We start from the raw sequence: 27,462 nt of genomic DNA, 5'->3' as shown, positions 1-27,462 counted from the left end.
TTGGCCTCCTGTGCCCGCCGCCGCGCTTCCTCTTGGCCGGCCTCCCGGCCCCGGCCGGGTCCGCCGTGCGCTTCGGGGCCCGGGGTCGCGGCGCGACGCTGAATTTCCCATGCGGGCGGCTCGGCGCCGCCCCGTGCGAGGACCCGGCTCCGCCCGCGTCGCCGCCTCCCCCGCCCAACGCCACTACACCGACAACTGCCGTCAGCACCGACTGTTCCGTGCCACGGTCAGCAATTCAAGACACATGAAGAAAAACACGAGAGCTGGACGATGGCGCCGACGCCAAGATGATGCGGCTGGAGCCCGAAGAACTCCAGGAACGCGCGGAAGAAGGTGCTCGCCGGCAGCCCGAACCCGCGCTTGAAGTGCGTGAGGAAGACCACGCGCTCCTGCCCCTCGGCAAGCGCCACGTAGCCCGGAGTTGGGTGATGTCCTCGGAGGTGACATTCGAACCCATCCAGGAGCCCGATCGCAGCGACATGATCAAAGGAAGAAGAAGGAAGATGGACGGCAAAGAAGTTCTGCTCGGAGCAGCGGGCGCCGCAGTGCGTCAGTTGCAAAGAGCGGAGCGAGAGCAAAGGGACAGGAAGGCGCGAGCGAGAATAATGTCCGTCGCCCCCCTGCCCCCCGATTTATAACCCTCGGTTTGAACGTGGGGAAGTGGGATCGTCTGCACGCGCCCGTTCCACTACCCCGCAATAAGTGCGCATGTACACGCGCAGTAACTGCCCGGGGAAGAGCAACCTGCCCCCGGACGCCGCACTAAATCCGCGCGCTTGGGCCGAGGGCACGCGGCGGTGGGCCCCAGCCCGTCGCCCGGTCCCGTCACGAGCGTGGCCTGTCAGGCCCCTCCGACTTTCGGGCACCACGTGGCGCCCGCGCAAAGCCCGAGGGATTGCCCCAAGATTCGGCGGACGTCTCGGTCCCCGCCACGGCCGGGATGCCACGATCCGATTTCCGAGAAAACCGGCACACAGTGGGTGTTGCCGGACCCGCCGCTCGCAGAATCCACCTTGCTTAAGGGGGAAACTGCGAAGGCCCACTCATCCGAAGACGGCGGACCTTCACAGCTTCGGGGACTACTGTCGGGGGGATGGACCCCGGGCAGGCAACGGAACCCGGATCCTCTTCAAAAAACAACGGGGCTGGCACCGCCCCTCAATACCGGCACGCGCTTGGCCGGGTCGCTCGACCCGGCCAAGCCCCGCAAGCCAGCCAGACTAGCCGACCAGGCAAGACACGTCGACTCGGCCTCAACAACTAGCGCAAGACAGCCGAACCCGGCACGGCCAAAGCCTCCTCAACAAGCCAGCGCCACCCATGGCGTGCTACGCAATCCAGCCGCGGGTCAACTCCCGTCCCATCCAGGCCGTATGATGGGGACGAGACTTCAATCAACGATGACCGAGGCAACAGTGCCCCGCCCATGCCTCTGGTCAGCAGGAACGTGGCAACAGTGCCCCTCACCTACCCGCTGACCAGGGCCGGCGTGGCTACAGTGCCCCCGCCCTCACCGCTGACGACAGCAAGCGGCAACCTGACGGAGAGCACTGTACGCGACTCGACTCGGCCACGCCCTGACGATCAACAAGACGGTGCACAGTCCCCCTAGGCTTGCAGGGCCCGCACCTAGGGGAACCCGGCGAACCACAAGCCCTCAGCGGGACCCAGCCCGGGTCCCCGGACACCGACAATACGGACCCACCGACTTGTAACATTACCATTGTACCCCCGGGGGTTGGACTATAAAACCCCCTGGGAGCCCACGATCATTCGGGGGGCGAGTGATGGGGCGAGCGAGAGGGCAAGCAGAAAACACATACGAGAGAAAAGCAAGTAAGCATAGGACTAGCCACAAAACAGCAACACCGGAGAGAAGGAGCAACCCAAGCCTTGGCCAGCTTCCTTCCTCCTCCATACAGCTCCAGGAGCAACATTATACTATCGATCATCCAACTACACTCGGCAGGACTAGGGGTATTATCTCTCCAAAGAGCCCCGAACCTGGGTATGTCCGGCGTCCCGCGCCCGCTCATGCCAACCTCGCCTCTGGAGTCCACCAGCACCCTCGAGCCTCCTCCTCTCTTTAGCCATCCCTTGGCATTTGCCGTGCGCCCACCACGACACCTCCCTTCCATGGCGCACCCCAAGGGTCGGCCGGCCTCCCCCCTTGCTCCTTTATATACGGGGGCAGGGGGCACCCTAGAACACACAACAGACATTGTCTTAGCCGTGTGCGGTGCCCCCTCCACCATAATCCACCTCGGTCATATCGTTGCAGTGCTTAGGCGAAGCCCTGTGCCGGTAGCTTCATCATCACCGTCATCACGCCGTCGTGTTGACGAAGCTCTCCCTCGACACTCAGCTGGATCGAGAGTTCGTGGGACGTCACCGAGCCGAACGTGTGCAGATCGCGGAGGTGACGTACTTTCGGTCCTAGGATCGGTCGGATCGTGAAGACGTACGACTACATCAACCGCGTTGTCATAACGCTTCCGCTTACAGTCTACGAGGGTACGTAGACAACACTCTCCCGCTCATTGTTATGCATCACCATGATCTTGAGTGTGCGTAGGAATTTTTTGAAATTACTGCGTTCCCCAACAGTTTCGTACCCTACAAACAATTTCTTCTTATGTTCTCCGCTAGATAAGAACTTTGGAGTGATTCTTCATCACACGTTGAGGGATGGTTATATGATCTAATTAGATTAACATTGTTGATAGATTGCACTAGCGAAAGTACGGACCCTAGGCCTCATTTTCAAGCATTGCAATACCATTTGTGCTCACTTTTGTTACTCGCTACCTTGCTGCTTTTATTGTTACTGATACGTCCATTTTGCATCATGCTTTTATATTGATATTTATTGCATTAGGGGCTGTTATTACACATTATGTCACAATATTTATGCCTATTCTCTCTTATTTTACAAGGTTTACATAAAGAGGGAGAATGCCGACAGCTGGAATTCTAGGCTGGAAAAGATGCAAATATTAGAGACCTATTCTGCACAACTCCAAAAGTCCTGAAACTTCACGGGAGCACATTTTGGGATATATCAAAAATACTGGCGAAAGAATCAACCAGAGGGGGCCCACACCCTGGCCACGAGGGTGGGGGGCGCGCCCTACCCCCCTGGGCGCGCCCCCTGTCTCGTGGGCCCCCTGGCAGGCCTCTGGTGCCCATCTTCTGCTATATGAAGTCTTTCATCCGAGAAAAAATGATAAGAAAGCTTTCGGGAAGAAACACCGCCGCCACGAGGCGGAACCTTGGCGGAACCAATCTAGGGCTCCAGCGGAACCTTGGCGGAACCAATCATAACACCTCTATTAAGATGCTTAAAGAAGTTATTTTTCCGAGGTTTGGAGTCCCTAGATACCTAATGACTGATGGTGGTTCACATTTTATTCATGGTGCTTTTTGTAAAATGCTTGCTAAGTATGATATTAACCATAGAATTACATCTCCTTACCACCCACAGTCTAGTGGTCAAGTAGAATTGAGTAACAAAGAGCTTAAATTAATTTTGCAAAAGACTGTTAATAGATCTAGAAAGAATTGGTCCAAGAAACTTGATGATGCATTATGGGCCTATGGAACAGCATATAAAAATCCTATGGGTATGTCTCCATATAAAATGGTTTATGGAAAAGCATGCCACTTACCTCTCGAACTAGAACATAAGGCATATTGGGCCATTAAAGAGCTCAATTATGATTTCAAACTTGCCGGTGAGAAGAGACTATTTGACATTAGCTCACTTGATGAATGGAGAACTCAAGCCTATGAGAATGCCAAACTGTTTAAAGAAAAAGTCAAAAGATGGCATGACAAATGGATACAAAAGCGTGAGTTTAATGTAGGTGATTATGTTTTGCTATACAACTCTCGTTTAAGATTTTTTGCAGGAAAACTTCTCTCTAAATGGGAAGGCCCTTACGTTATCGAGGAGGTCTATCATTCCGGTGCCATAAAAATCAACAACTTCGAAGGCACAAATCCGAAGGTGGTGAACGGTCAAAGAATCAAACATTATATCTCAGGTAATCCCATACATGTTGAAACTAATGTTATTGAAACCGTAACCCCGGAGGAGTACATAAGGGACACTTTCCAAAACGTTTCAGACTTCGAAAAGGAATAGGTATGAGGTACGGTAAGTAAACCGACTCCAAAACAGTTCTAATGGTAATTTTTCTCCGTTTTTGAATATTTAAGAAAAATAAGAAAATAAGAAGTAGTCTGGGAAGGGCACGAGGCGTCCACGAGGGTGGAGGGCGCGCCCTACCCCCCTGGGTGCACCCCCGCTGCCTCGTGGGCATCTCGTGTGCTTTCCGGACTCCGTTTTCTTGCACGATACTTCTTTTGGTCGGTAAAAATTCATTATATAATCTCCCGAAGGTTTTGACCACCGTATCACGCAAATATCCTCTATTTTTGTTTTGAGCTGTTTTCTGCCATAGTTGTCAAGGCCAGGTATCATGTCGTCCCCCTTCTCCAACAATGAGGGCAACGATGCTTGGCTAATGAAGATAGATCTGAAGAGAGAAGAACCCGGGGAGATCAAGAAGGATGATGGGATCAAGAAGGCCATGGAGGATCAAGTCCCGGTAGCAGAAGACGAAGACATCCTTCAACCTCATCACAATCTTTTCTTACCCCAACGGAGATTGAAGCTTTCAAGATGATTGAATTAGCTCACATACAAAACAAGTATCTCGCACGTGAAAATATTTTGTTGAAGGAGCATATCACCGCACTCAAGGGCATTATCCGTAAGTTGGAGGATCTCCTATGCTCGATGTGTGACTATCCATCATCACCACCATCTTCTTCACCAGCAAAAGAGAACTGAGTATCTGGTATGGGCATTCCCCTTGGCAACTGCCAAGCTTAGGGGAGGTGCCCCGGTATCGTATCACCATCACACTCCTATCTTTACCTTTTTCTTAGTTCGATCCTTTTGGTAATATCTTGATCTAGTAGAATAAAGTTTTAGTATGATCTAGTTCTGAGTTTTGCTTTATGATCCTTCTATGTAATCGAGTCCGTGAGTTATATATAATAAAGATTAGTGTTGAGTCAAGGGCTTGATTATCTTACCATGATCTTGAGGGAATAAAAGAAAGGATAAAAAGAATAAAGAGATCATATTGATCTTATGGAGAGTAATGACTTCACATATAAAGAGTATGATGAATAAAAGTTGTTGAGAGTTGACAAACATAGTTTTGGTCATCGTTGCAATTAATAGGAAGTAATAAAGAAAGAGAGGTTTTCACATATAAATATACTATCTTGGACATCTTTTATGATTGTGAGCACTCATTAAAATATGACATGCTAAAGAGTCGATGTTGGACAAGGAAGACAACGTAATGGGTTATGTTTTCTTATATCCGAAATAAAGTATATTGTCATGGATCATCCAACATGTTGAGCTTGCCTTTCCCCCTCATGTTAGCCAAATTCTTTGCACCAAGTAGAGATACTACTTATGCTTCCAAATACCCTTAAACCCAGTTTTGCCATGACTGTCCACCATACCTACCTATGGATTGAGTAAGATCCTTCAAGTAAGTTGTCATTGTGCAAGCAATAAAAATTGCTCCTTAAATATGTATGATTTATTAGTGTGGAGAAAATAAGCTTTATACGATCTTGTGATGTGGAAGCAATAAAAGCGACGGACTGCATAATAAAGGTCCATATCACAAGTGGCAATATAAAGTGACGTTCTTTTGCATTAAGATTTTGTGCATCCAACTTTAAAAGCACATGACAACCTCTGCTTCCCTCTGCGAAGGGCCTATCTTTTATTCTTGCCTTATACATTATACAAGAGTCAAGGTGATCTTCACCTTTCCTTTTTACATTTTATCCTTTGGCAAGCACATTGTGTTGGAAAGATCCTGATATATATATCCAATTGGATGTAAGTTAGCATGAATTATTATTGTTGACATTACCCTTGAGGTAAAAGGTTGGGAGGCAACATTATAAGCCCCTATCTTTCTCTGTGTCCGATTAAAACTCCATAACCATAAGTATTGCGTGAGTGTTAGCAATTGTGAAAGACTAAATGATAGTTGAGTATGTGGACTTGCTGAAAAGCTCTTATATTGACTCTTTCCGATGTTATGACAAATTGCAATTGCTTCAATGACTGAGAGTATAGTTTGTTGCTTCTCAATGAAGTTTCTGATTCATACTTGACATTGTGAATAGATTATTACTTGAGCATAAGAAATCATATGACAATACTTATATATGTTGTTGTTATAAGAATGATCATGATGCCCTCATGTCCGTATTTTATTTTTATCGACACCTCTATCTCTAACATGTGGACATATTTTTCGATATCGGCTTCCGCTTGAGGACAAGCGAGGTCTAAGCTTGGGGGAGTTGATACGTCCATTTTGCATCATGCTTTTATATCGATATTTATTGCATTAGGGGCTGTTATTACACATTATGTCACAATATTTATGCCTATTCTCTCTTATTTTACAAGGTTTACATGAAGAGGGAGAATGCCGACAGCTAGAATTCTGGGCTAGAAAAGGAGCAAATATTAGAGACCTATTCTGCACAACTCCAAAAGTCATGAAACTTCACGGGAGCACGTTTTGGGATATATCAAAAATACTGGCGAAAGAATCAACCAGAGGGGGCCCACACCCTGGCCACGAGGGTGGGGGCCATGCCCTACCCCCTGGGTGCGCCCCCTCTCTCGTGGGCCCCCTGGCAGGCCTCCGGTGCCCATCTTCTGCTATATGAAGTCTTTCGTCCGAGAAAAAATGATAAGCAAGCTTTCGGGAAGAAACACCGCCGCCACGAGGCAAAACCTTGGCGAAACCAATCTAGGGCTCCGGCGGAGGTGTTCTGCCGGGGAAACTTCCCTCCGGGAGGGGGAAATCATCACCATCATCACCACCAACGATCCTCTCAGCGGGAGGGGGTCATTCTCCATCAACATCTTCACCAGCACCATCTCCTCTCAAACTCTAGTTCATCTCTTGTATCCAATCTTTGTCCCAAAGCCTCAGATTGGTACATGTGGGTTACTAGTAGTGTTGATTACTCCTTGTAGTTGATGCTAGTTGGTTTATTCGGTGGAAGATCATATGTTCAGATCCTTTATGCATATTAATACCCCTCTGATTATGAACATGGATATGATTTGTGAGTAGTTACGTTTGTTCCTGAGGACACGGGAGAAGTCATTGGGAAGTAATAAGTAGATGATGGGTTGCTAGAGTGACAGAAGCTTAAACCCTAGTTTATGCGTTGCTTCGTAAGGGGCTGATTTGGATCCATATGTTTCATGCTATGGTTAGGTTTACCTTAATACTTCTTTTGTAGTTGCGGATGCTTGCAATAGGGGTAATCATAAGTGGGATGCTTGTCCAAGGAAGGGCAGTACCCAAGCACCGGTCCACCCACATATCAAATTATCAAAGTAACGAACGCGAATCATATGAGCGTGATGAAAACTAGCTTGACGATAATTCCCATGTGTCCTCGGGAGCGTTTTCCTTCATATAAGAGTTTGTCCGGGCTTGTCCTTTGCTACAAAAAGGATTGGGCCATCTTGCTGCACCTTATTACTTTTATTACTTGTTGCTCGTTACAAATTACCTTATCACAAAACTATCTGTTATCGATAATTTCAGTGCTTGCAGAGAATACCTTACCGAAAACTGCCTATCATTTCCTTCTGCTCCTCGTTGGGTTCGACACTCTTACTTATCGAAAGGACTACGATACATCACCTATACTTGTGGGTCATCAGTTACTATTACAAAAATCAATATCTACTATCATTACTACACTTGTATCACCATCTCTTCGCCGAACTAGTGAACCTATACAAATTACCATTGTATTTGGTGTGTTGGGGACACAAGAGACTTTTTGTCATTTGGTTGCAAGGTTGTTTGAGAGAGACCATCTTCATCCTACCCCTCCCACGGATTGATAAACCTTAGGTCATCCACTTGAGGGAAAATTTGCTACCGTCCTACAAAACTCTGTGCTTGGAGGCCCAACACGAGTCTACAAGATTAAGTTGTGTAGTAGACATCACTGCTCAACCTACTGAAGCTACTGAAAATATTTACTATGAAATTCCTTTGGGTATTATGGAGAAACTGCTTGCTAATTCATATCTACGAGATGGAACAATACATCCTGATATGCACTTGATATATATATATATAGAGAGATGAAATTTGTGGATTGTTTAAGCTTGCAGGGTTATCAGAGGATGGAGTTAAGAAGAAGATATTTTCCTTATCCATGAGGAAAAAGGCATTATCTTGGAATAGGCTATTTGGTGATATTGGAACATGGGACTGGAACCGACTGAAGCTTGAATTCCACCAGAAATTTTATCCCATGCACTTGGTTCATCTGATAGAATTATATATATATATATATATATATATATATATATATATATATATATATATATATATATATATATATAATTTTTTGCCTCGTGAAGGAGAAAGTATCGCTCAAGCTTGGGGGAGTCTTAAATATATGATGCACACATGCCCCAATCATGAGCTCTCAATAGAGATGATTATACAAAACTTTTATGCTCGACTTTCTCATAATGATCGTTCAGTGCTTGATACTTCTTCTACTGGTTCCTTTATGAAGAAAATTATTGAGTTCAAATCTGATCTCCTTGAAAGAATCAAATGCAACTCTGAAGATTGGGTAATCGAAAAAGGTAATGAGTCAGGCATAAATCTTGAATATGATTGTGTTAAAACTTTTATTGAAACAGAGACCTTCCATAAGTTTAATGCAAAGTATGAACTTGACTCTAAGATAGCTACAATTTGTGAATCCTTTGATGCTCATGTTGTTCTCCCTAAGGAGAAGTGGTTTAAATTTCATCCACATGTTGAAGAAATTTGTAAGGAACCCGATATTGCTGAAACTGAAATAATTATTTATAATGTTGACCCATTTGTACCTACTACTTATATTGAGAAACCCCCTTTCCTGTTAGGATTAAGGAACATGCTAAAGCTACAACTATGGTTCATAAAAGTTATATTAGAACACCTAAGCCCTCTAAACAAATTAAAGTGGAACCTAATGTTACAATAGTTAAAGATCTTTTGGCCGATAATATTGATGGACATGTCATTTATTTCTATGAGGAGGCAACTAGGATTGCTAAACCCGTTAATAATAAACAAGATAAATCAGATAAAAGTAAACCAGCTGTTGGCATGCCTGTTGTTTCTGTTAACATTGGAGATAATTGCTATCATGGTTTATTTGATATGGGTGCTGGCGTAAGTGCTATTCCATTTACTTTATATCAAGAAGTTCTGCATGATATTGCTCCTGTTGATATAGAAGATATTGATGTTACTATTAAGCTTGCAAACAGAGATACTATTTCACCACTTGGGATTGTTAGAGATGTTGAAGTCTTGTGTGGTAAGATCAAATACCCTACTGATTTTCTAGTTCTTGGATCACCACAAGATGATTTTTGTCCTATTATATTTGGTAGACCTTTCTTGAATAATATTAATGCTAAAGTTGATTGTGCTAAAGAGAAGGCGATCAGTGTTAATTTTGGTGATGTATCTCATGAATTCAATTTCTCCAAGTTTAGTAAGCAACCTCATGATAAAGAATTACCTAGTAAAGATGAAATCATTCGTCTTACTTCTATTATTGTGCCTGCTACTAATCCATTAGAACAATATCTGCTAGACCATGAAAATGATATGCAAATGAGTGAAAAAAATGAAATAGATGAAATATTCTTTAAACAAGCACCTATCCTTAAACATAATTTGCATGTTGAAACTTTGGGAGATCCTCTCTCACCTAAAAGTGATCATGTGTTTGAATTAAAGAACTTTCTAATACATTGAAATATTCTTATCTTGATGAAAAGAAAATATATCCTGTTATTATCAATGCTAACCTTTCGATGCACGAATAAAAGAGATTACTTAAAACTTTGAGGAAATATCGTGATGTAATTGGATATACTATTGATGATCTTACGGGCATTAGTCCCACCTTATGTCAACACAAGATTAATATGGAGCCTGAGGCTAAACCATTCGTCGATCATCAACGCCGCTTGAATCCCAAAATGAAGGATGTGGCGAAAACTAAAATATTAAAGCTTCTGGAAGCAGGTATCATTTATCCTATAGCTGATAGTAGATTGCAAGTCTTGTTCATTGTGTCCCTCAGAAAAAGGAGGCATTACTGTTGTTCCTAATCATAAAAATGAACTTATCCCACAAAGAATTGTAACTGGTTATAGGATGGTAATTGATTTTAGGAAACTAAACAAAGCTACTAGAAAAGACCACTACCCTTTGCCTTTCATTGATCAAATGTTAGAAAGATTATCTAAGCACACACACTTTTTCTTTCCAGATGGTTATTATGGTTTTTCTCAAATACCTGTATCACAAGAAGATCAAGAAAAATTACTTTTACTTGTCCTTTTGGAACTTATGCTTACAGACATATGCCTTTTGGTTTATGTAATGCACCCGCTACTTTCCAAAGATGTATGACTGCTATATTCTCTGATTTCTGTGATAAAATGGTTGAGGTATTCATGGATGTTTTTTCTGTTTACGAAACTTCTTTTGATGATTGCTTAAGTAACCTTGACCGAGTTTTGCAGAGATGTGAAGAGACCAATCTCACCTGGAACTGGGAAAAGTGCCACTTTATGGTGAATGAAGGTACAGTCCTTGGTCATAAAATTTCTGAAAGAGGTATTGAAGTAGATAAAGCTAAAGTTGATGCAATTATGAAAATACCATGACCTAAAGATATTAAAGATATAAGAAGTTTCCTGGGTCGTGCTGGTTTTTAGAGAAGGTTCATTAAAGACTTTTTTAAGATCTCTAGGCCTCTAACTAATCTCTTACAAAAAGATGTTCCATTTGTTTTTGATGATGATTGTGTAGAAGCCTTTGAAATACTTAAGAAAACTTTAATAACTGGACCTGTTTTTCAACCACCTGATTGGAACTTACCCTTTGAAATTATGTGTGATGCTAGTGATTATGCTGTTGGTGCTGTTTTAGGTAAAAGAATTGATAAGAAACTGAATGTTATTCATTATGCTAGCAAGACCTTGGATAGTGCTCAAAGAAACTATGTTAGTACCAAGAAAGAATTATTAGCAGTTGTGTTTGCATGTGATAAATTCAGACCTTATATTGCTGATTTCAAAAGTTACTATTCACACCGATCATGCTGCTATTAGATATCTTATGGATAAGAAAGATGCTAAACCTAGGTTAATTAGGTGGGTTCTTTTATTATAAGAGTTTGATCTGCATATTGTTGATAGAAAAGGACCTGAAAACCCTGTAGTAGATAATTTTTCTAGGATGGAAAATGTTCTTGATGACCCATTGTCTATTGATGATAGTTTTCCTCAAGAGCAATTAGCTGATGTAAATGCTTATACTTCTCGCAATAATCCTTGGTATGCAGACTATGCTAATTTCATTGTTTCTAAATATATACTACCTAGTTACACATACCAACAAAAGAAAAAGTTCTTTGATATAAGACATTACTTTCGGGATGACCCACACTTAAATAAAGAAGGAGTAGATGGTGTTATTAGACGTTGTGTGCCCGAGCATGAGCAGGAATAAATCCTAAGGAAATGTCATTCCGAGGCATACGGAGGGTACCATGAAGGAGACAGAACTTCACATAAGGTATTACAATCTGATTTTTACTGGCCTACTCTCTTCAAAGATACACGTAAGTTTGTCCTTTCTTATGATGAATGTCAAAGAATTGGTAATATTGGTAGACGTCAAGAAATGCCTATGAATTATTCACTTGTTATTGAACCATTTGATGTTTGGGGTTTTGACTATATGGAACCTTTTCCTTCCTCTAATGGATACAAGTATAGGGGATCAATCATAGTCCTTTCGAAACGTAAGAGTGTCGAACTCAACAAGGAGTAGAAGGAAATGACAAGCGGTTTTCAGCAAGGTATTCTCTGCAAGCACTAAAATTATCGGTAACAGATAGGGCCGGCCCTGAGGTGGGGGCCAGGGGGCAGCCGCCCCCCCCAGGTCCAGGGGGCCCCCACGTCGCACATAGCCCATGGGCCTGTGAAACAGGGACGCTAAACACTCGTATTAGACCCCGATCGATAATATGCAGCGGGCAAGGCCTAGCAGCCAGATGCAGCGAGTCCAGGATGATGGAGAGAAATTTGCTGTAATTGCCAGTTTCCTTATGAGCTGAGCCGTAATGATCCCGATCCGATCCAGGCTCCAGGTCGCGAGACGAGTTGCTGGGGCTGGACGAGCCGCCGCTAGGGTTAAGTACTCCGACGAACTCCGCTCCGTCCGCTCTCTGGTTTCCAGGTGCTGGACGAGCACGCCCGTTGCCGAGCCCCTCCGGCCGAAGCCAGATGCAAATTCACATCGTGTTATCATTGAGATGAGAACTGACCGATCCAAGGTACTCCTATATCCTATCTTTAATTTATCACTTCCTATGTTCTATCCGCATACATTATGCATATATACAGCTTGGAGTGTTCACGTTTTGAGGCAATTTTTTAGGGCTTTGTGTTATCATGACGACTAAAAAGTATACGCGTGGAGATTCCGGCAGTGACACACTATTTGTAAAAAAAATCTCCCTGTTAATATATAGATTGCTCAACTGCCATTGCCTAAAAAAGTGTATTGAAAAGAAGTTTTACCATAAATTAGACCATTCAAATGTGGGTTCTATGTAATAAAAAAACCGTTGTATTCATATTGAGAAGAAGTTTTTGATGATACAAATTTTCAATGATAAAAGTTCATTGCAATGGAGGGAGTATATATGAAAGGGCCCTGAGATTAAAAAATTTAGTGCTAAAAATTCATTGCAATGGAGGGAGTATATGAAAGGGCCCTGAGTTTTAGGTTCGCCCCGGGCCCCCAAAATCTCAGGACCAGCCCTGGTAACAGATAGTTTGATAGCAAGGTAATTTGTAACAAGTAGCAAGTAGCAATGGTAACAAAGGTGCGGCAAGGTAGCCCAATCCTCTTTATAGCAAAGGACAGGACGGAACATTCTTTTATAATAAGCAAAGCACTCTTTAGGACACATGGGAATTATCACCTAGTCACTTTCATCATGTTTGTTTGATTCACGTTCGCTACTTTGATAATTTGAGATGTGGGTGGACCGTGTGCTTGGGTGCTATTATTACTTGAACAAGCCTACCACTTATGATTACCCCCTACCGCAAGCATACACAACTACGAAAGAAGAATTAAGATAAATCTAGCCATAGTATGAAACATATGGATCCAAATCAGCCCCTTATGAAATAACGCATAAACTAGGGTTTAAGCTTCTCTCACTCTAGCAACCCATCATCTACTTATTACTCCAAAATGCCTTCCTTAGGCCCAAGTATGGTGAAGTGTCATGTAGTCGACATTCACACATGACACCACTAAAGGAAGCAACAACATACATATCATCAAAACATCGAGCGAATACCAAATTCACATGATTACTTATAACCAGACTTCTCCCATGTCCTAAAGAACAAAAGTAACCACTCACAAAACATATTCATGTTCAAGATCAGAGGGGTATTGAATATCATTAAGGATCTGAACATATAATCTTCCACCAAATAAACCAACTAGCATCAACTACAAGATGTAATCAACACTACTAGTTACCCACAGGTACAAATCTGAGGTTCTGAGACAAAGCTTGAATAAAAGAGATGAACTAGGGTTTGAGATGAGACGGTGTTGGTGAAGATGTTGATGAAGATTGGTCCTCCCATGATGTGAGGATTGTTGGTGATGTCGATGGCTTCGATTTCCCCCTCCCGAAGGGAAGTTTCCCCGGCGGAACCGCTCTGTCGGAGAGCAAAAGTGCTCCTGCCCAAATTCCGCCTCGAGATGGCGGCGCTTCATCCTGAAAGTCTCTCTCTGATTTTTTTTTCTAGGGCAAATGGCATCATATATGAGAATATGGGCCCCGAAAGCCTATCAGGGGGCCCACAAGCTCACAGGGCGCCCCCTGAACTTGTCGCTCTCTGGTGGCCCCCCTCGTGGTATTTCTTCCGCCAATATTTTTTATATATTTCAAAATAATTCTCTGTAAATTTTCAGGTCATTTGGAGTTGTGCAGAATAGCTATCTCTGATGTAGCCCTTTTGGGTCCAGAATTCCAGCTGCTTCATCTCCCTCTTCAGGTGAAACTTGCAAAATAAGGAAGAAAAGGCATAAGAATTGTATCATAAAGTGAAATAATGACCCAAAATGTAATAAATAACAGTAGGAAAGCATGATGCAAAATGGACGTATCATCAAGGTTCTAGGTGAAAATTCTTGTCCGTGTGGACTCAGCAGTGGTGACGCTTGGTGTCGTTATCCCTCTGATGGCGTTGTCGTGGAGCTTGGGTGTTTTATGGCTTTGCGCGGCGTTGTACTCAGATCATCTCATGTGCTCTCTTTCGGTAGCCTAATCGTGTCCAACGTGTAGTCTAGGACCGGCATTGTTTAAGGGCTACCTCATCATCTTGTATGGTTCGACCATGTACTCTATTATGTGGTTGCTTTATATATAAAACGGGGCGAGGGCCTATTTCGATATAAGCTCATGGCCTCCTGTTCACCAGCAACCACATCCCCCCCCCCATATCGATCCTCCATGTTGCGCCTAGTTAGTAGTCTGATCCCCGGCTCTGGTTAGATATTAATGGCAATGTCTAGCGTGCTTAAAACTGTTTGCAGATACCCATACCAATCTGCATTATGGATGCAAATTGTATCACTGCGAATCTATATGTGGATTTGAATTCTAGTTAGAAATTTAGCACATATACCGGTTGCCATGTACTACCTATTTTAGCTTTTTCGTACATTTTGTCATGGTCATAATAGTTGCCATGTGAATTTTTTTTTTTTTTGTACAAACACAACACATTTGCCATGTTCAACAAGAATTTTTCTTCCTATTTTTGCCACGATATTCAGAGCCTATTACAAATTTTTGCCTTGTCACGTCTTCCATGTTTTGTCCTAGACTGCACCATGTGTATTACTCACACGACAACTATGCTATTTGTTTGTTCTTACATATATGTGTTGCCGTGGCAACTAAAAATTCTTTTAGTTGCAACTTGCCATGACAATTAAATTTTCTACTAGCAAATATATTAGACTTACCATGGCAAATTTATTAGACTTACCTTGGCAAATATATTGTAGGTAGCATGGCAAATCAATTTTGTTGTTGTTAATATTTGTACTACATTCAAAACCTTTTTGCCATGTGTTGTTGTACAAAAAAATCTCAAACTTTCCGTCTCACCATCACAAATTCTCTTAATTTCCCATGATTTATGAAATTTATTTTTGTCTAAATCGGCCATGTCACTTCTTCCCGTTTCTTTCTAGATTGTCACCATGTGTATTACTCACACGACAACTAAGTTCTTGTTTTTCCTAGACATGGCTATTTTTGGAATTGTTGCGAAGAGTCACATGGCAATTTTTCGTACATATTTATTAATGCTCACATAGCAACTCTAGGAATTTTGCTCTCACACATAAGGCAAATATTGAAAATTGTTTTCTATGGTCACATGACAAATTTAAATCATTTCCTTTTCCAAAACATGGATAATTTTAGAAAAATTTGCAAATTTTAGTTTCTCATGCATGGCAAGTCATGTTTTGTTCTTAGAGCTTCATGACAAGTACTCCCTCTATAAAGAAATATAGAGCGTTTAGACCACTAGAGTAGTGATCTAAACGCCGATAATTCATCCTGGAGCCCGGGCTCAGCTGCTCCCGGTCAGTAAAAACTTCAAAACAAATACTAGAAAAATTCAAAAAATTCCAATTTTTTTTTGTGTGGTAGATAATTTGATGCGTGAGGTCCGCATCAAATTTCAACTCATTTGGATATTTGAGTAGGTCTCGGCAAAAAAGACAAATCGGGTCAAAACAGTTCATGAACAGTAAACTTTTTTACAGACCCCGATTTTGTCTTTTTTGCACAGACTTGCTCAAATGTCCAAACGAGTTGAATTTTTCAGCGAACCTCACACATCTAATTATCTACCACACAAAAAAATTGGAATTTTTTGAATTTTTTTTGTATTTGTTTTGATTTTTTCCGTGAGCGTGGGTGCAGCTGAGCCCGGGTGCAGATTCGCCGCACTCTCTAAACGCTCTTATATTTCTTTACGAAGGGAGTAGTATGTATGCAGCATGGTAATTCTACAGAAATGTCAATTGTTTTTGAAAATGGATCTTGACAAATTTTTTAGATTAACCATGACAAATATACTAGACTTTCCATGGCAAATTTAGTAGACTTGCCATGACAAATATATTAGAATTACCATGACAAATTTAGTAGCCTTACAATGGCAAATATATTGTAGGTAGGATGGCAATTTATTATTTAGACCGTAGATTTTTTAAATTTAGATCATGGACATTTTTTTGTCTTACAACCTTTTTTTTGTTTCCCAATGAATTTGATATGTGGTGTCTAAAAATAAATTTTATAAATTTGCCATGCTCTAGAGAAACAACTCCCCCATAATTGCAATATGACTATTATTATATTTGTAATCTATATCATGGCAATTTTTCATGTTAGTTTTGATTTTTGATTTTATTTATACGTGCATTTGTTTTGCTAAGTAGCATGGAAAATTGATTCTTTTTTTGAAAAAGCTTTTTTGTTGTGGTCTAACAACATGGCTTGTTTGTTAAATATATATTTTTTGTCTTTTTCATGGCCAATTTACAACATAAAGCTTGAGATTTTTTTGGCTGAATCAGACAGTGTAATATGGATCTAGCCCATGTCCATCTTTTACAGTATTACGTGGGGATAGAAATGCATGCATGGGAGGTCCCGTGTATCCGGTAGAGGGCGAAACAATAAGACGACATTCGCCAATGGTTCGCTTCAGGGTGGCTTCCCTTACAATGTCAGCCAGATATTTGGGTCAAAGAGATAAGGCAGACGGAGGGTAAGGTAAACAGGAGGCTTCCACGATGTGTGACTACTGAACGCGTGAGTTGCTGAGGCGACCGGTGTAAATTTTAGCCGGTCGGCCCATTCTAAGTAATTCTGAAACCCGTCTATAAATACTTAAATAGAGAGAGTTCTCTTCTCTGCCTAGTCCGCCCTTAAAAGCCACATCTGATCAAGAACAGTAGCAATGGCGCCTACCCGGGAGCAGCACATCCTCGACCAGGGCTTGCTGGATGCCCAGCTCGAGCTTTGGCACCACACCTTCAGCTACGTCAAGTCAATGGCGCTCAAGTCTGCCCTGGACCTCGGCATTGCGGACGCCATCCACCGCCAAGGCGGCGCCGCTACCCTCTCCCAGATTGCCGCCACGGCCACGCTCCACCCGACCAAGATCTCCTGCCTGCGCCGCCTCATGCGTGTGCTCCTCGTCTCCGGCATCTTCAGCGTCGACCACCCCAGGGACGACGGCGTTGAGGGCGAGGCCGTCTACGCGCTGACCCCGGCGTCCCGTCTCCTCGTCTGCTCGGCCTCGGTGAACATGGTCCACATCACCAAGATGCTCCTCCACACCAACCTCGTCTCCCCGTTCTCCGACCTCGGGACTTGGTTCCAGCACGAGCTGCCGGAGCCGGACCTCTTCAAGCTGAAGCACGGCAAGACCTTCTGGGAGCTGGCCGACCACGACCCGGCGTACAACGCACTCGTCAACGACGGCATGGTCTCCGACAGCAGCTTCCTCATGGACATCGCCATCAGGGAGTGCGGCGCCGTCTTCCAGGGGATAGGCTCCCTGGTCGACGTCGCCGGGGGGCACGGTGGAGCGGCACAAGCCATCTCGAATGCGTTCCCGGACGTGAAGTGTAGCGTGATGGACCTCGCCCACGTCGTCGCCAAGGCTCCGAGCGGTAGCGACGTGGAGTACATCGCCGGCGACATGTTTGAGAGCATTCCACCGGCCGATGCTGTCTTCCTCAAGGTGCGCCAACTAGTGTTCACAATATTGGTACTCCGTAGGGGAGCGACTAGAGCTGATGCATGCAACGACTACTCCCCTTCATGCTGTTGCCGCTTCAATTCCTAGGCAACCCGTACATTAACTTAATTGCCGTCTACGGGAGCATGCATACACACGGAAAGCAGCTCTATATAACTGCATGTGTTGATGATCAAACTGATGTTTGAGAGCATTCCACCGGCCGATGCCGCTTCTATTTTTTTTCTTTTTTATACATAGCTCTTCGAATATTATTTGACCACCAAACTTTGCAAGCACCCATAACATGTGTTGATGATCATTCCCACAAAGTTTCAGAATTTTTTAAAGTCTTTTGCTATGTTTTCTTGCGTGGGTGCACCGTCCCATTTTACCACTGGTCCTAGTGTGCAATGACAAAAAAGCATAAGCATCTAATCGAAAAAAAAGGCATACGCACCAGTATGGAGCTGGAATGCAGTGCATGTTTGTTACTTGCAGAATACGACATGTAGTACATGTTTGCTACTCCTCATGTCATGTATGTAAGGATCCCACGTGCATTGCCATTAGTCCACCTTTTTTTAAAGGAAAAAAAAAAAACCACGGCTAGGGCTTTGGTGATGGATATATAGGAGTACCCCAAGTACATGCATGCAATTCCCAGTAAACAAAATAAAAAAAAGCAAATAAAAAACTAACCCTTCAAGCCGAAAGAAAATAACATAAATTAAAACAAAGAAGGGCCAAATTTGGACACAATTTAGACATAAATTGTGATTTTTGATAATATGAAAGAATAAGCATATAATAGAGAAATTTTCACAAAAAGGGGAAGTATCCTAAGAAGAAATGCATTAGTGGCATTGATATTACCCTTAAAGAAGAAGAAAACAAAAGAAGACTAAAAATCAAAATAATGAAGTTTTCTAAGACAGAAAGAGTTAGTGGCTTTGGTATTACTCTTTAAGAAGAAATGAAATAAAACCTAAACAATATCAAAACAATGAGATTCTATAAGGAAGAATGAATTAGTGGCACTTGCATTACCCTTTAAGAAAAAATGTAATGAAATATATATATATAATTGCCTTTTTTTTAAATAGTGGGATTTCGTAAAAAAAGAAGAAAGTTTTCTAAGAAGGAATGAATTAGTGGCATTAGTATTACCTTTTAATAAGAAATAACATGAAATAAAACTAAAACAAAAGCAAAGTAATGAGTTTTCTAGGAAAGAATGAATTAGTGGTTTTGGTACTACCTCTTAAGAAGAATAAAATGAAATAAAACTCAAAAAGAAATTCAAAATAACGATCTTGGAAATAATGAATTAGTGGTTCTGGTATTACCCTTTAAGAAGAAAGAAAATGAAATAAAAACTACTCCCTTCCATCCATATTAATTGTTGCTGATTTAGTACAAAATCAAATAATGAGGTTTTCTAAGGAAGGATGAATTAGTGACATTTGTAATACCATTTAATAAGAAAAAATTAAAAAATTTAAAACACAGTGACAAAATTTCCATAGAATATACACAAAAGTTGTGATGTTTCCAAATATGCAAGAATAAGCATATAATAGTGGGATTTTTTGCAAAAAGAAGAAACAATCCTAGAAGGAATGAATTGTTAGCATTGATATAAAATGAAACATAAACTAAAAAAAATCTAAGAAAGAATGAATTAGTGACTTTGGTATTACCCTTTAAAAAAACTAAAATAAATTAGACCAATAAGTTTTTCTAAAAAAATGAATTAGTGGCATTGGTGTTACCCTTTAAGAAGAAAGAAAATGAAAAAAAAATCTAAAACAAAAACGACAAATTTTGCACACAATATACACAAATTTTGCGCTTTTTAAAAATATGTATGAATAAGTATTTAATAGTGGAATTTTCGCAAAAGGAAGTTTTCTAAGAAGGAAGGAATTAATGGCATTGGTATTACCCTTAAAGAAGAAAGATAATAAGATAATAACTAGAACGAAAATCAAAACAATGAAGATTCATAAGAAACAATGAACTAGCGCATTGGTATTACTTTTTAAGAACAAAAAATGGAATAAAAAAACTTGAACACAACTTTACACTGAAATTGCATTTTTTGTAGTATGCAAAGAATAATCATATAATGTGCATTTCACATATATTATGTGCGTATACATTTGCACTCACGCAACATCCCAAGAATAACCACACAAAAAAACCAAATAATAATAAAGAAAAACAAAAACAGAGGGAAATAAATAAAAACAGAAAAGAACAAAGGGAGAGAGGGGAGGGCTAGGTTGCAAAGGTAATGAGCTTCAGCCCGTTATTGAATTGACTGACCTAAATATGTGGTCAGTCAACTAGCCCAAACCAACGGCAGGAAAAAAAGGAGCAAAAATCAAAGGCAAAAACTACGACTTACACAAAATCTATACCTACTAATAAAGCAAGGTGCGTTTCTTCAATTTTTTCATCCGTTCACTGCCGAAAGATTTTTTTTCTATCCGGGATGGTACTAAACTTTTGTGCATCCGTTTGTTAGCAAAGAAAAACGATTTGTGCAGATTTTGTAGTCGGCCGCGCGCGCTCTGGCCCAGTAAAGCCGACCCATGTTTTCCTGCCCAAGCAGCAATAAAACAAATCATATTTCCTGCACGGTGCGGCAAATAGTTTAAGCTACGCATAGAACACCCAATACATGGCGGCCCACTTTTTTTCTGCGTTCTGTTTCATTTTATATTTTTCTTATTCTTTCTCTTTTTCCCCATTCCAAGTCTATTTTTTTACATTTTTTAGAAATTCGAGATTTTTAAAAAGTTCGTAATTTCAAATTTTATTCAAATGTCGTAAAAATTTACGAATTACAAAATGTTTTCCAATTTAAAAAATGTTTGGAATTTCATTTTATTTCTGTAGTGCCAAATTGGTTCAAATTTTAAAAATTATTCTCATGTTTTAAAACATCTTTGTATTTTTCAAAAAATTTCCAAATTCGAAAAATATTCTGGTTTTAACGGTTTCATCAAAAATTGAAACTAATGTTTCCATCCGTTCACCGTCGAAATTTATTGTTTATCCAAGGTGGTACTAAATTTTTGTGCGTCCGTCTGTTCTTTATTAGCAACCCTGATTTTCGTACTTTCGAGTGCACATGCTGTGGCCCAGCCAAGCCAGCCCAGTTATTTGCCTCCTCACGAAGCAGCAAAAACGCTATTTAACGCTTGGGGCGGCAGATAGTCAGATATTCGCACAGGACGCCTATACTGTGCCGGCCCGTTACGTTATCTCTTCCAAATTTAATTTTTACCTTATTTCTTAACTAAAACTTTTGAAAAAGTTAAGAATTTTATATTTTAAATTTTGTTGAAAAATGTTCAGACTTACAATATTGTCGTTCCTGTTTTTATGAATGTTTGAAAAAATATATTTTTTTCTCGATCCAATTTTTTTTTGAAATTCAGAACATATTCAATTTTTTCGCAATAACTGTTTGTGTTTTCCAAAATGGTTTGGATTTTGAAAAAAATAAGTTTGAAAAATGTTCCAAATTTAAAAAATATTCTTGTTTTAGTAAAATGTTCACGAATTCAAAATAATATCTGCATTTAAAAATACATTTTATAAAACTGTTCTGAATGTTCAAAACATGTTCCATTTTCAAAAGTCGGTCACAACTTAAAAAATGTTTGTGTTTTCATAAAAAGCTCATGTCTTCAGAAAATGATGTCGTTTAAAAAAATCATTTGTTTTGCAAAATGGACAGAATATTAAAAACATTATTCGTAATTTCAAAACATATTCACTTTTCCAAGAATATTTGTCAATTCATATTTTTAAGAAAATCTATTTTTTTTATCAATTTGACGTTGCAATATGTTCTTAAATATTCACGCTGGCCATTGGTTAGCAGTAGGTATTTGTTGCCATGGCTAGCAGCACGGTGGTCGAGTCTTTAAGGTCATGTGTTCGATCGTTCAGCCCGTCATTTTTCTGAATTATTACTCGTGCCTTGCAAACAAAGGTCATTTCGGTGCTTGCCAGTAGCTGGTCCAGACGCGATTGGTTGTGCGTTCCACGCATTATTTGATGCAACTAGCGTCATATAGTAGCTCCACGCAGCTGCCCCAAGAAAAGCAAAAATATACGTATATATTTAGTTTCGTCCATTCCACACGTAGTTCCCCATTTTTTGGCTTATCCCCAACTGGGCCTACCACGCATTTCTTTTTCTGTCACACTCACAAGCAGCAAAAAATTAAGGGTGCGAGGGGATTGAACTATGAACCTTCCCTATTGTGTCAACGGACAAAGCCAACTCAGCTAGCTTGCAATTATGATAGGAATAGTCCCACCTTGGAATTTTGTACTAAATCGCACCAGTTTTTATATGTCGCTAAGTTGTCTGGAAATAAGAAGGTTGTGTGAGAATAAGGAAGTTGTCTCGAGAATCATGTGCAGAACGCGGTACTCCATAAATTATTGCCGAAGGTAACTTGTACGTGCCAATAAAAGACAATATGCTGGTTGGCTATAGCCTATAATTGAAAAAATTATGGGCACATGCTAATAGAAGAAAATATGTTGGTTTTGCTCTAATTAATAAAAAATTGTGGGCACGTGAGCGCAAAAATAGCCAAAGAGATTAAACCCTGATAATAAAGGGACATTCATGCCTGGTTATGTGATAATTATGCCAATCAAACAAAATTTGTGCACTCCAATTGGTAATCTATCCGGTTACGTCACCGTAGGAGAGAGTGGTCGAAGCAACCGTGCCTTGAAGGTCGCCGCATAGCAACCAAATAAGGACGCAACCACAACTCTGAGACGGAGATGGACCCGGAGGAAAAAAAGGCACCAGTTGGGTGGTCGCCACCACGGCGACCAACCCCACTATTATCTAGATCTCGCGGGCCGACGATGTCAGGAAGGAGGATAAGCGACAATATAGATCGTGTGTTGTGTTCACATAGAGGATGTGGAACAGTGTGTTCGGGGATGTGGGGAATGCTGACATATTATTTGTCTCCCCGTTGCAACGCACGGGCATATATATATATATATATATATATGCGCTATATGATTTAATTTATGTAGCTCTTTGAAGTCCGACAATTATTTTCGAACGATTTATTTTTCGACAATTCCTCAAAAAAACAAGTGGTCAGAAACAATGTATATGACTATTTTAGAATCATGCCTAGATTTATAATTTTTGTAGCAGACTTACTTGCAAATTATATTTGCACACCGACAACAGTTCGGTTGACGGAGGAGGTGACTATAAGCGAGGCGCTAGCCGATGACACCTAACCGATGCGGCCGAGCTCTAATGCCGACTATCTCCTCCCATTATTGACGGTCGCCGCCCACATCGTTCCACTGACAAAAGGTTGAATTACCACCGTCGACGATGGCAGGAAGGAGAATAAGCGACAATATAGATCACGTGTTGTGTTCACATAGAGGACGTGGAAGAGTGTGTGCGGGGATGTGGGAAATGCTGAGATATTATTTTTCTCCCGTTGCAACGCACGGGCATATTTCCTAGTCAATTCTCAAGCGAGTTACATATAGCTAAAGTGCTCCATTAGAGTCTACGATCACAATGTCCATTTTGGGGAAGATATAGCTATAAAGCTAACATGTTGTCAATTAATGCTCATCACCACCTTCAACTATTTCAGTGGGTCATGCATGATTGGGGTGACGAGGACTGCATCAAGATACTAAAAAATTGCAAGAAAGCCATCGCGCCAAAAGATGCAGGAGGGAAGGTGATAATTGTCGACATAGTGGTTGGTGCAGGACCGCAGGACCCGAAGCACAAAGAGACACAAGTCATGTTTGACCTTTTCATCATGTTCATCAACGGCGTCGAGCGAGATGAGCAGGAGTGGAAGAAGATAATCTTCGAGGCTGGATTCAACGACTACAAAATCACGCCCATTCTAGGTGTGAGATCGATCATCGAGGTTTACCCATGAACATTTGATACTAGATTGGTGAAGCATGTTTTGTTGGAGTCCTAGACTCCTAGTATGTGTGCTTCGTACTAATTTATACCTTTGGGTGTTGTGTTCCCAAGAGGAGTGTGGGCTTCTCAGCTAATAAGACTACATTACAATACCCCACTGTGGTAAGTCAAAATTGTTGGCCTGCTCACAAAAGACATGAATCCGGTACGAATTTCATACTCCACGAATACCCTGTCCCTCGTGCACACACTCCACACAGACGGGCTTGGCGAATACGCCAACACCAATGCAATTCATGAAGTGGGCGTGCCACATCGACATGTGGGAGGGCACCCACTGCCTGACGCATTGAGCTGCGCTTGCTGGTAGCTCAGTCTGATCCTGCTCTCCTAGTTTACCTGCCAATGCATAGGAAGAAAACTAAACACAATGAGACCCCGAGAGCTGGCATATAACAACATGGCATGACAAATGAAGGCCATAGCAAACGCGTACCATCAAGATTTGTGTTGGAAGTATGCCCTAGAGGCAATAATATTATATTATTACATTTCCGTGTTCATAATTTAGAGTTTATATTCTATGTTATAACTGTTGTGATCCTGCCGTTGGGAAACGTAGCATGCAATTTCAAAAATTTCCTACACTCACGCAAGATCTATCTAGGAGATGCATAGCAACGAGAGGGGAGAGTGTGTCTACGTACCCTCGTAGACCGTTAAGTGGAAACGTTTATCACGCGGTTGATGTAGTCGTACTCTTCGCGATCCGATCATGATCCAACCGATCTAGTGCCGGACGGACGGCACCTCCGAGTTTAGCACACGTGCATCTCGATGACGTCTCCTCCTTCTTGATCCAGCAAGCAGGAGAGGAGAAGTAGATGGGATCACAACCAACACGATGGCATGATGGTGATGGTGGTGGTGGAACACCGACAACGCTTCGCTAAGCATCGCCGGGACGAGGCGGTGGAACTATGGAGTAGTGGGAGAGAGAGGGGCGCCAAGGGCTTGGTGTGTTCCCTTGGGGCACCCCCTCCCCTCTATATATAGGTGGAGGGGCGTGGTAAACAGCCCCTCCAAGCCCTAGAGCGCAGCTAAGGGGGAGAGGACTTGGACTCTAAGTCCAATCCTATTCCTACTAGGACTCCTTCCTTTTTTGCCTTCCCTTGCCACATGGGCTTTTGAGGACTTAGTGCACCCAGCCCAGTAAGGCCAGGGCGCCTCCCCGCAGCCCATGCTAGCCCTTGGGTCGTGGTGGAACCACTTGTGTGAAGGAAATATGCCCTAGAGGCAATAATAAAGTTATTATTTATTTCCTTATTTCATGATAAATGTTTATTATTCATGCTAGAATTGTATTAACGGGACACTTAGTACGTGTGTGAATACATAGACAAAACAAAGTGTCCCTAGTATGCCTCTACTTGACTAGCTCGTTAACCAAAGATGGTTATGTTTCCTAACCATAGACATGTGTTGTCATTTGATGAACATGATCACATCATTAGAGAATGATGTGATGGACAAGACCCATCCGTTAGCTTAGCATTATGATCGTTTCAGTTTCATTGCTATTGCTTTCTTCATGACTTATACATGTTCCTCAGACTATGAGATTATGCAACTCCTGGATACCGGAGGAACACCTTGTGTGCTATCAAACGTCACAACGTAACTGGGTGATTATAAAGATGCTCTACAGGTGTCTTCGAAGGTGTTTGTTGGGTTGGCATAGATCGAGATTAGGATTTGTCAATCCGTGTATCGGAGGTATCTCTGGGCCCTCTCGGTAATGCACATCAATATAAGCCTTGCAAGCAATGTGACTAATGAGTTAGTTGCGGGATGATGCATTACGGAACGAGTAAAGAGACTTGCCGGTAACTAGATTGAACTAGGTATTGAGATACCGAGGGTCGAATCTCGGGCAAGTAACATACCAATGACAAAGGGAACAACGTATGTTGTTATGCGTTTTAACTGATAAAGATCTTCGTAGAATATGTAGGAGCCAATATGAGCATCCAGGTTCCGCTATTGGTTATTGACCGGAGATGTGTCTCGGTCATGTCTACATAGTTCTCGAACCCGTAGGGTCCGCACGCTTAACGTTCGATGACGATTTGTATTATGAGTTATGTGATTTGATGACCAAAGTTTGTTCGGAGTCCCGGATGAGATCACGGACATGACGAGGAGTCTCGAAATGGTCAAGAGGTAAAGATTGATATATTGGAAGGCTATATTCGGACATCGGAAAGGTTCCGAGTGATTCGGGTATTTTTCGGAGTACCGGAGAGTTACGGGAATTCGCCGGGGGAAGTAGTGGGCCTTAATTGGCCATACGGGAGAGGAGAGAAGGGACTCAAGGGGTGGCCGCACGCCCCCCATAGCAAGTCCGAATTGGACTAGGGAAGGGGGCGGCACCCCCCTCTCTTTCCTTCTCCCTCTCCTACTTCTTCCCTCTATCCCCTCTTGGAAAAGGAAGGGGACTCCAACTAGGATTGGGAATCCTAGTTGGACTCCCCCTATAGGCGCGCCCCTCCTAGGCTGGCCTCCTCCTCCTCCCTCCTTTATATACATGGGCAGGGGGCACCCCAAAGGCACTCCAAGGTTTGTCTTAGCCGTGTGCGGTGCCCCCCTTCACAGTTACACACCTCGGTCATATTGTTGTAGTGCTTAGGCGAAGCCCTGCGCCGGTAACTTCATCATCACCGTCGCCACGCCGTCGTGCTGACGGAACTCTACTTCGGCCTCAACTGGATCAAGAGCCCGAGGAACGTCATTGAGCTGAACGTGTGCTGAACGCGGAGGTGCCGTACGTTCGGTACTTGGATCGGTTGGATCGCGAAGACGTTCGGCTACATCAACCGCATTACTAAACGCTTCCGCTTTCGGTCTACGAGGGTACGTGGACACACTCTCCCGCTCATTGCTATGCATCACCTAGATAATCTTGCGTGTTCATAGGATTTTTTTTTAAATTACTACGTTCCCCAACAATGGCATCAGAGCCAGGTCTATGCGTAGATGTTATATGCACGAGTAGAACACAAAGAGTTGTGGGCGATAATAGTCATACTACTTACCAGCATGTCATACTTTGATTCGGCGGTATTGTTGGATGAAGCGGCCCACACCGACATGCCGCGTATGCATACGCGAGACTGGTTCTACCGACGTGCTTCGCACACAGGTGGCTAGTGGGTGTCTGTTTCTCCAACTTTAGTTGAATCGAGTGTGGCTACGCCTGGTCCTTGATGAAGGTTAAAACAACACACTTGACGAAAAATCGTTGTGGTTTTTGATGCGTAGGTAAGAACGGTTCTTGCTAAGCCCGTAGCAGCCACATAAAACTTGCAACAACAAAGTAGAGGACGTCTAACTTGTTTTTGCAGGGCATGTCGTGATGTGATATGGTCAAGACATGATGATATAT

At 42.2% G+C, this 27,462-nt stretch overlaps 1 protein-coding gene across 1 annotated transcript; it reads left to right on the top strand.

The window, feature by feature from the left end:
* Positions 1–17,106: 17,106 nt before the first annotated feature.
* Positions 17,107–24,210, top strand: LOC109782730 (O-methyltransferase ZRP4). Its single transcript, XM_020341351.4, has 2 exons — positions 17,107–18,052; positions 23,728–24,210. The coding sequence occupies exons 1-2, from the start codon at positions 17,264–17,266 to the stop codon at positions 24,025–24,027; spliced, it is 1,089 nt and encodes a 362-aa protein (XP_020196940.1). The 5' UTR covers positions 17,107–17,263; the 3' UTR covers positions 24,028–24,210.
* The last annotated feature ends 3,252 nt before the right edge of the window (positions 24,211–27,462 follow it).

This window comes from Aegilops tauschii, chromosome 1, assembly GCF_002575655.3.
Source record: "Aegilops tauschii subsp. strangulata cultivar AL8/78 chromosome 1, Aet v6.0, whole genome shotgun sequence".
Classification (NCBI taxonomy): Eukaryota; Viridiplantae; Streptophyta; class Magnoliopsida; order Poales; family Poaceae; genus Aegilops; species Aegilops tauschii.
Note: the sequence above shows the minus strand (reverse complement) of the source record. Positions and strands in the feature narration are given on the sequence as shown.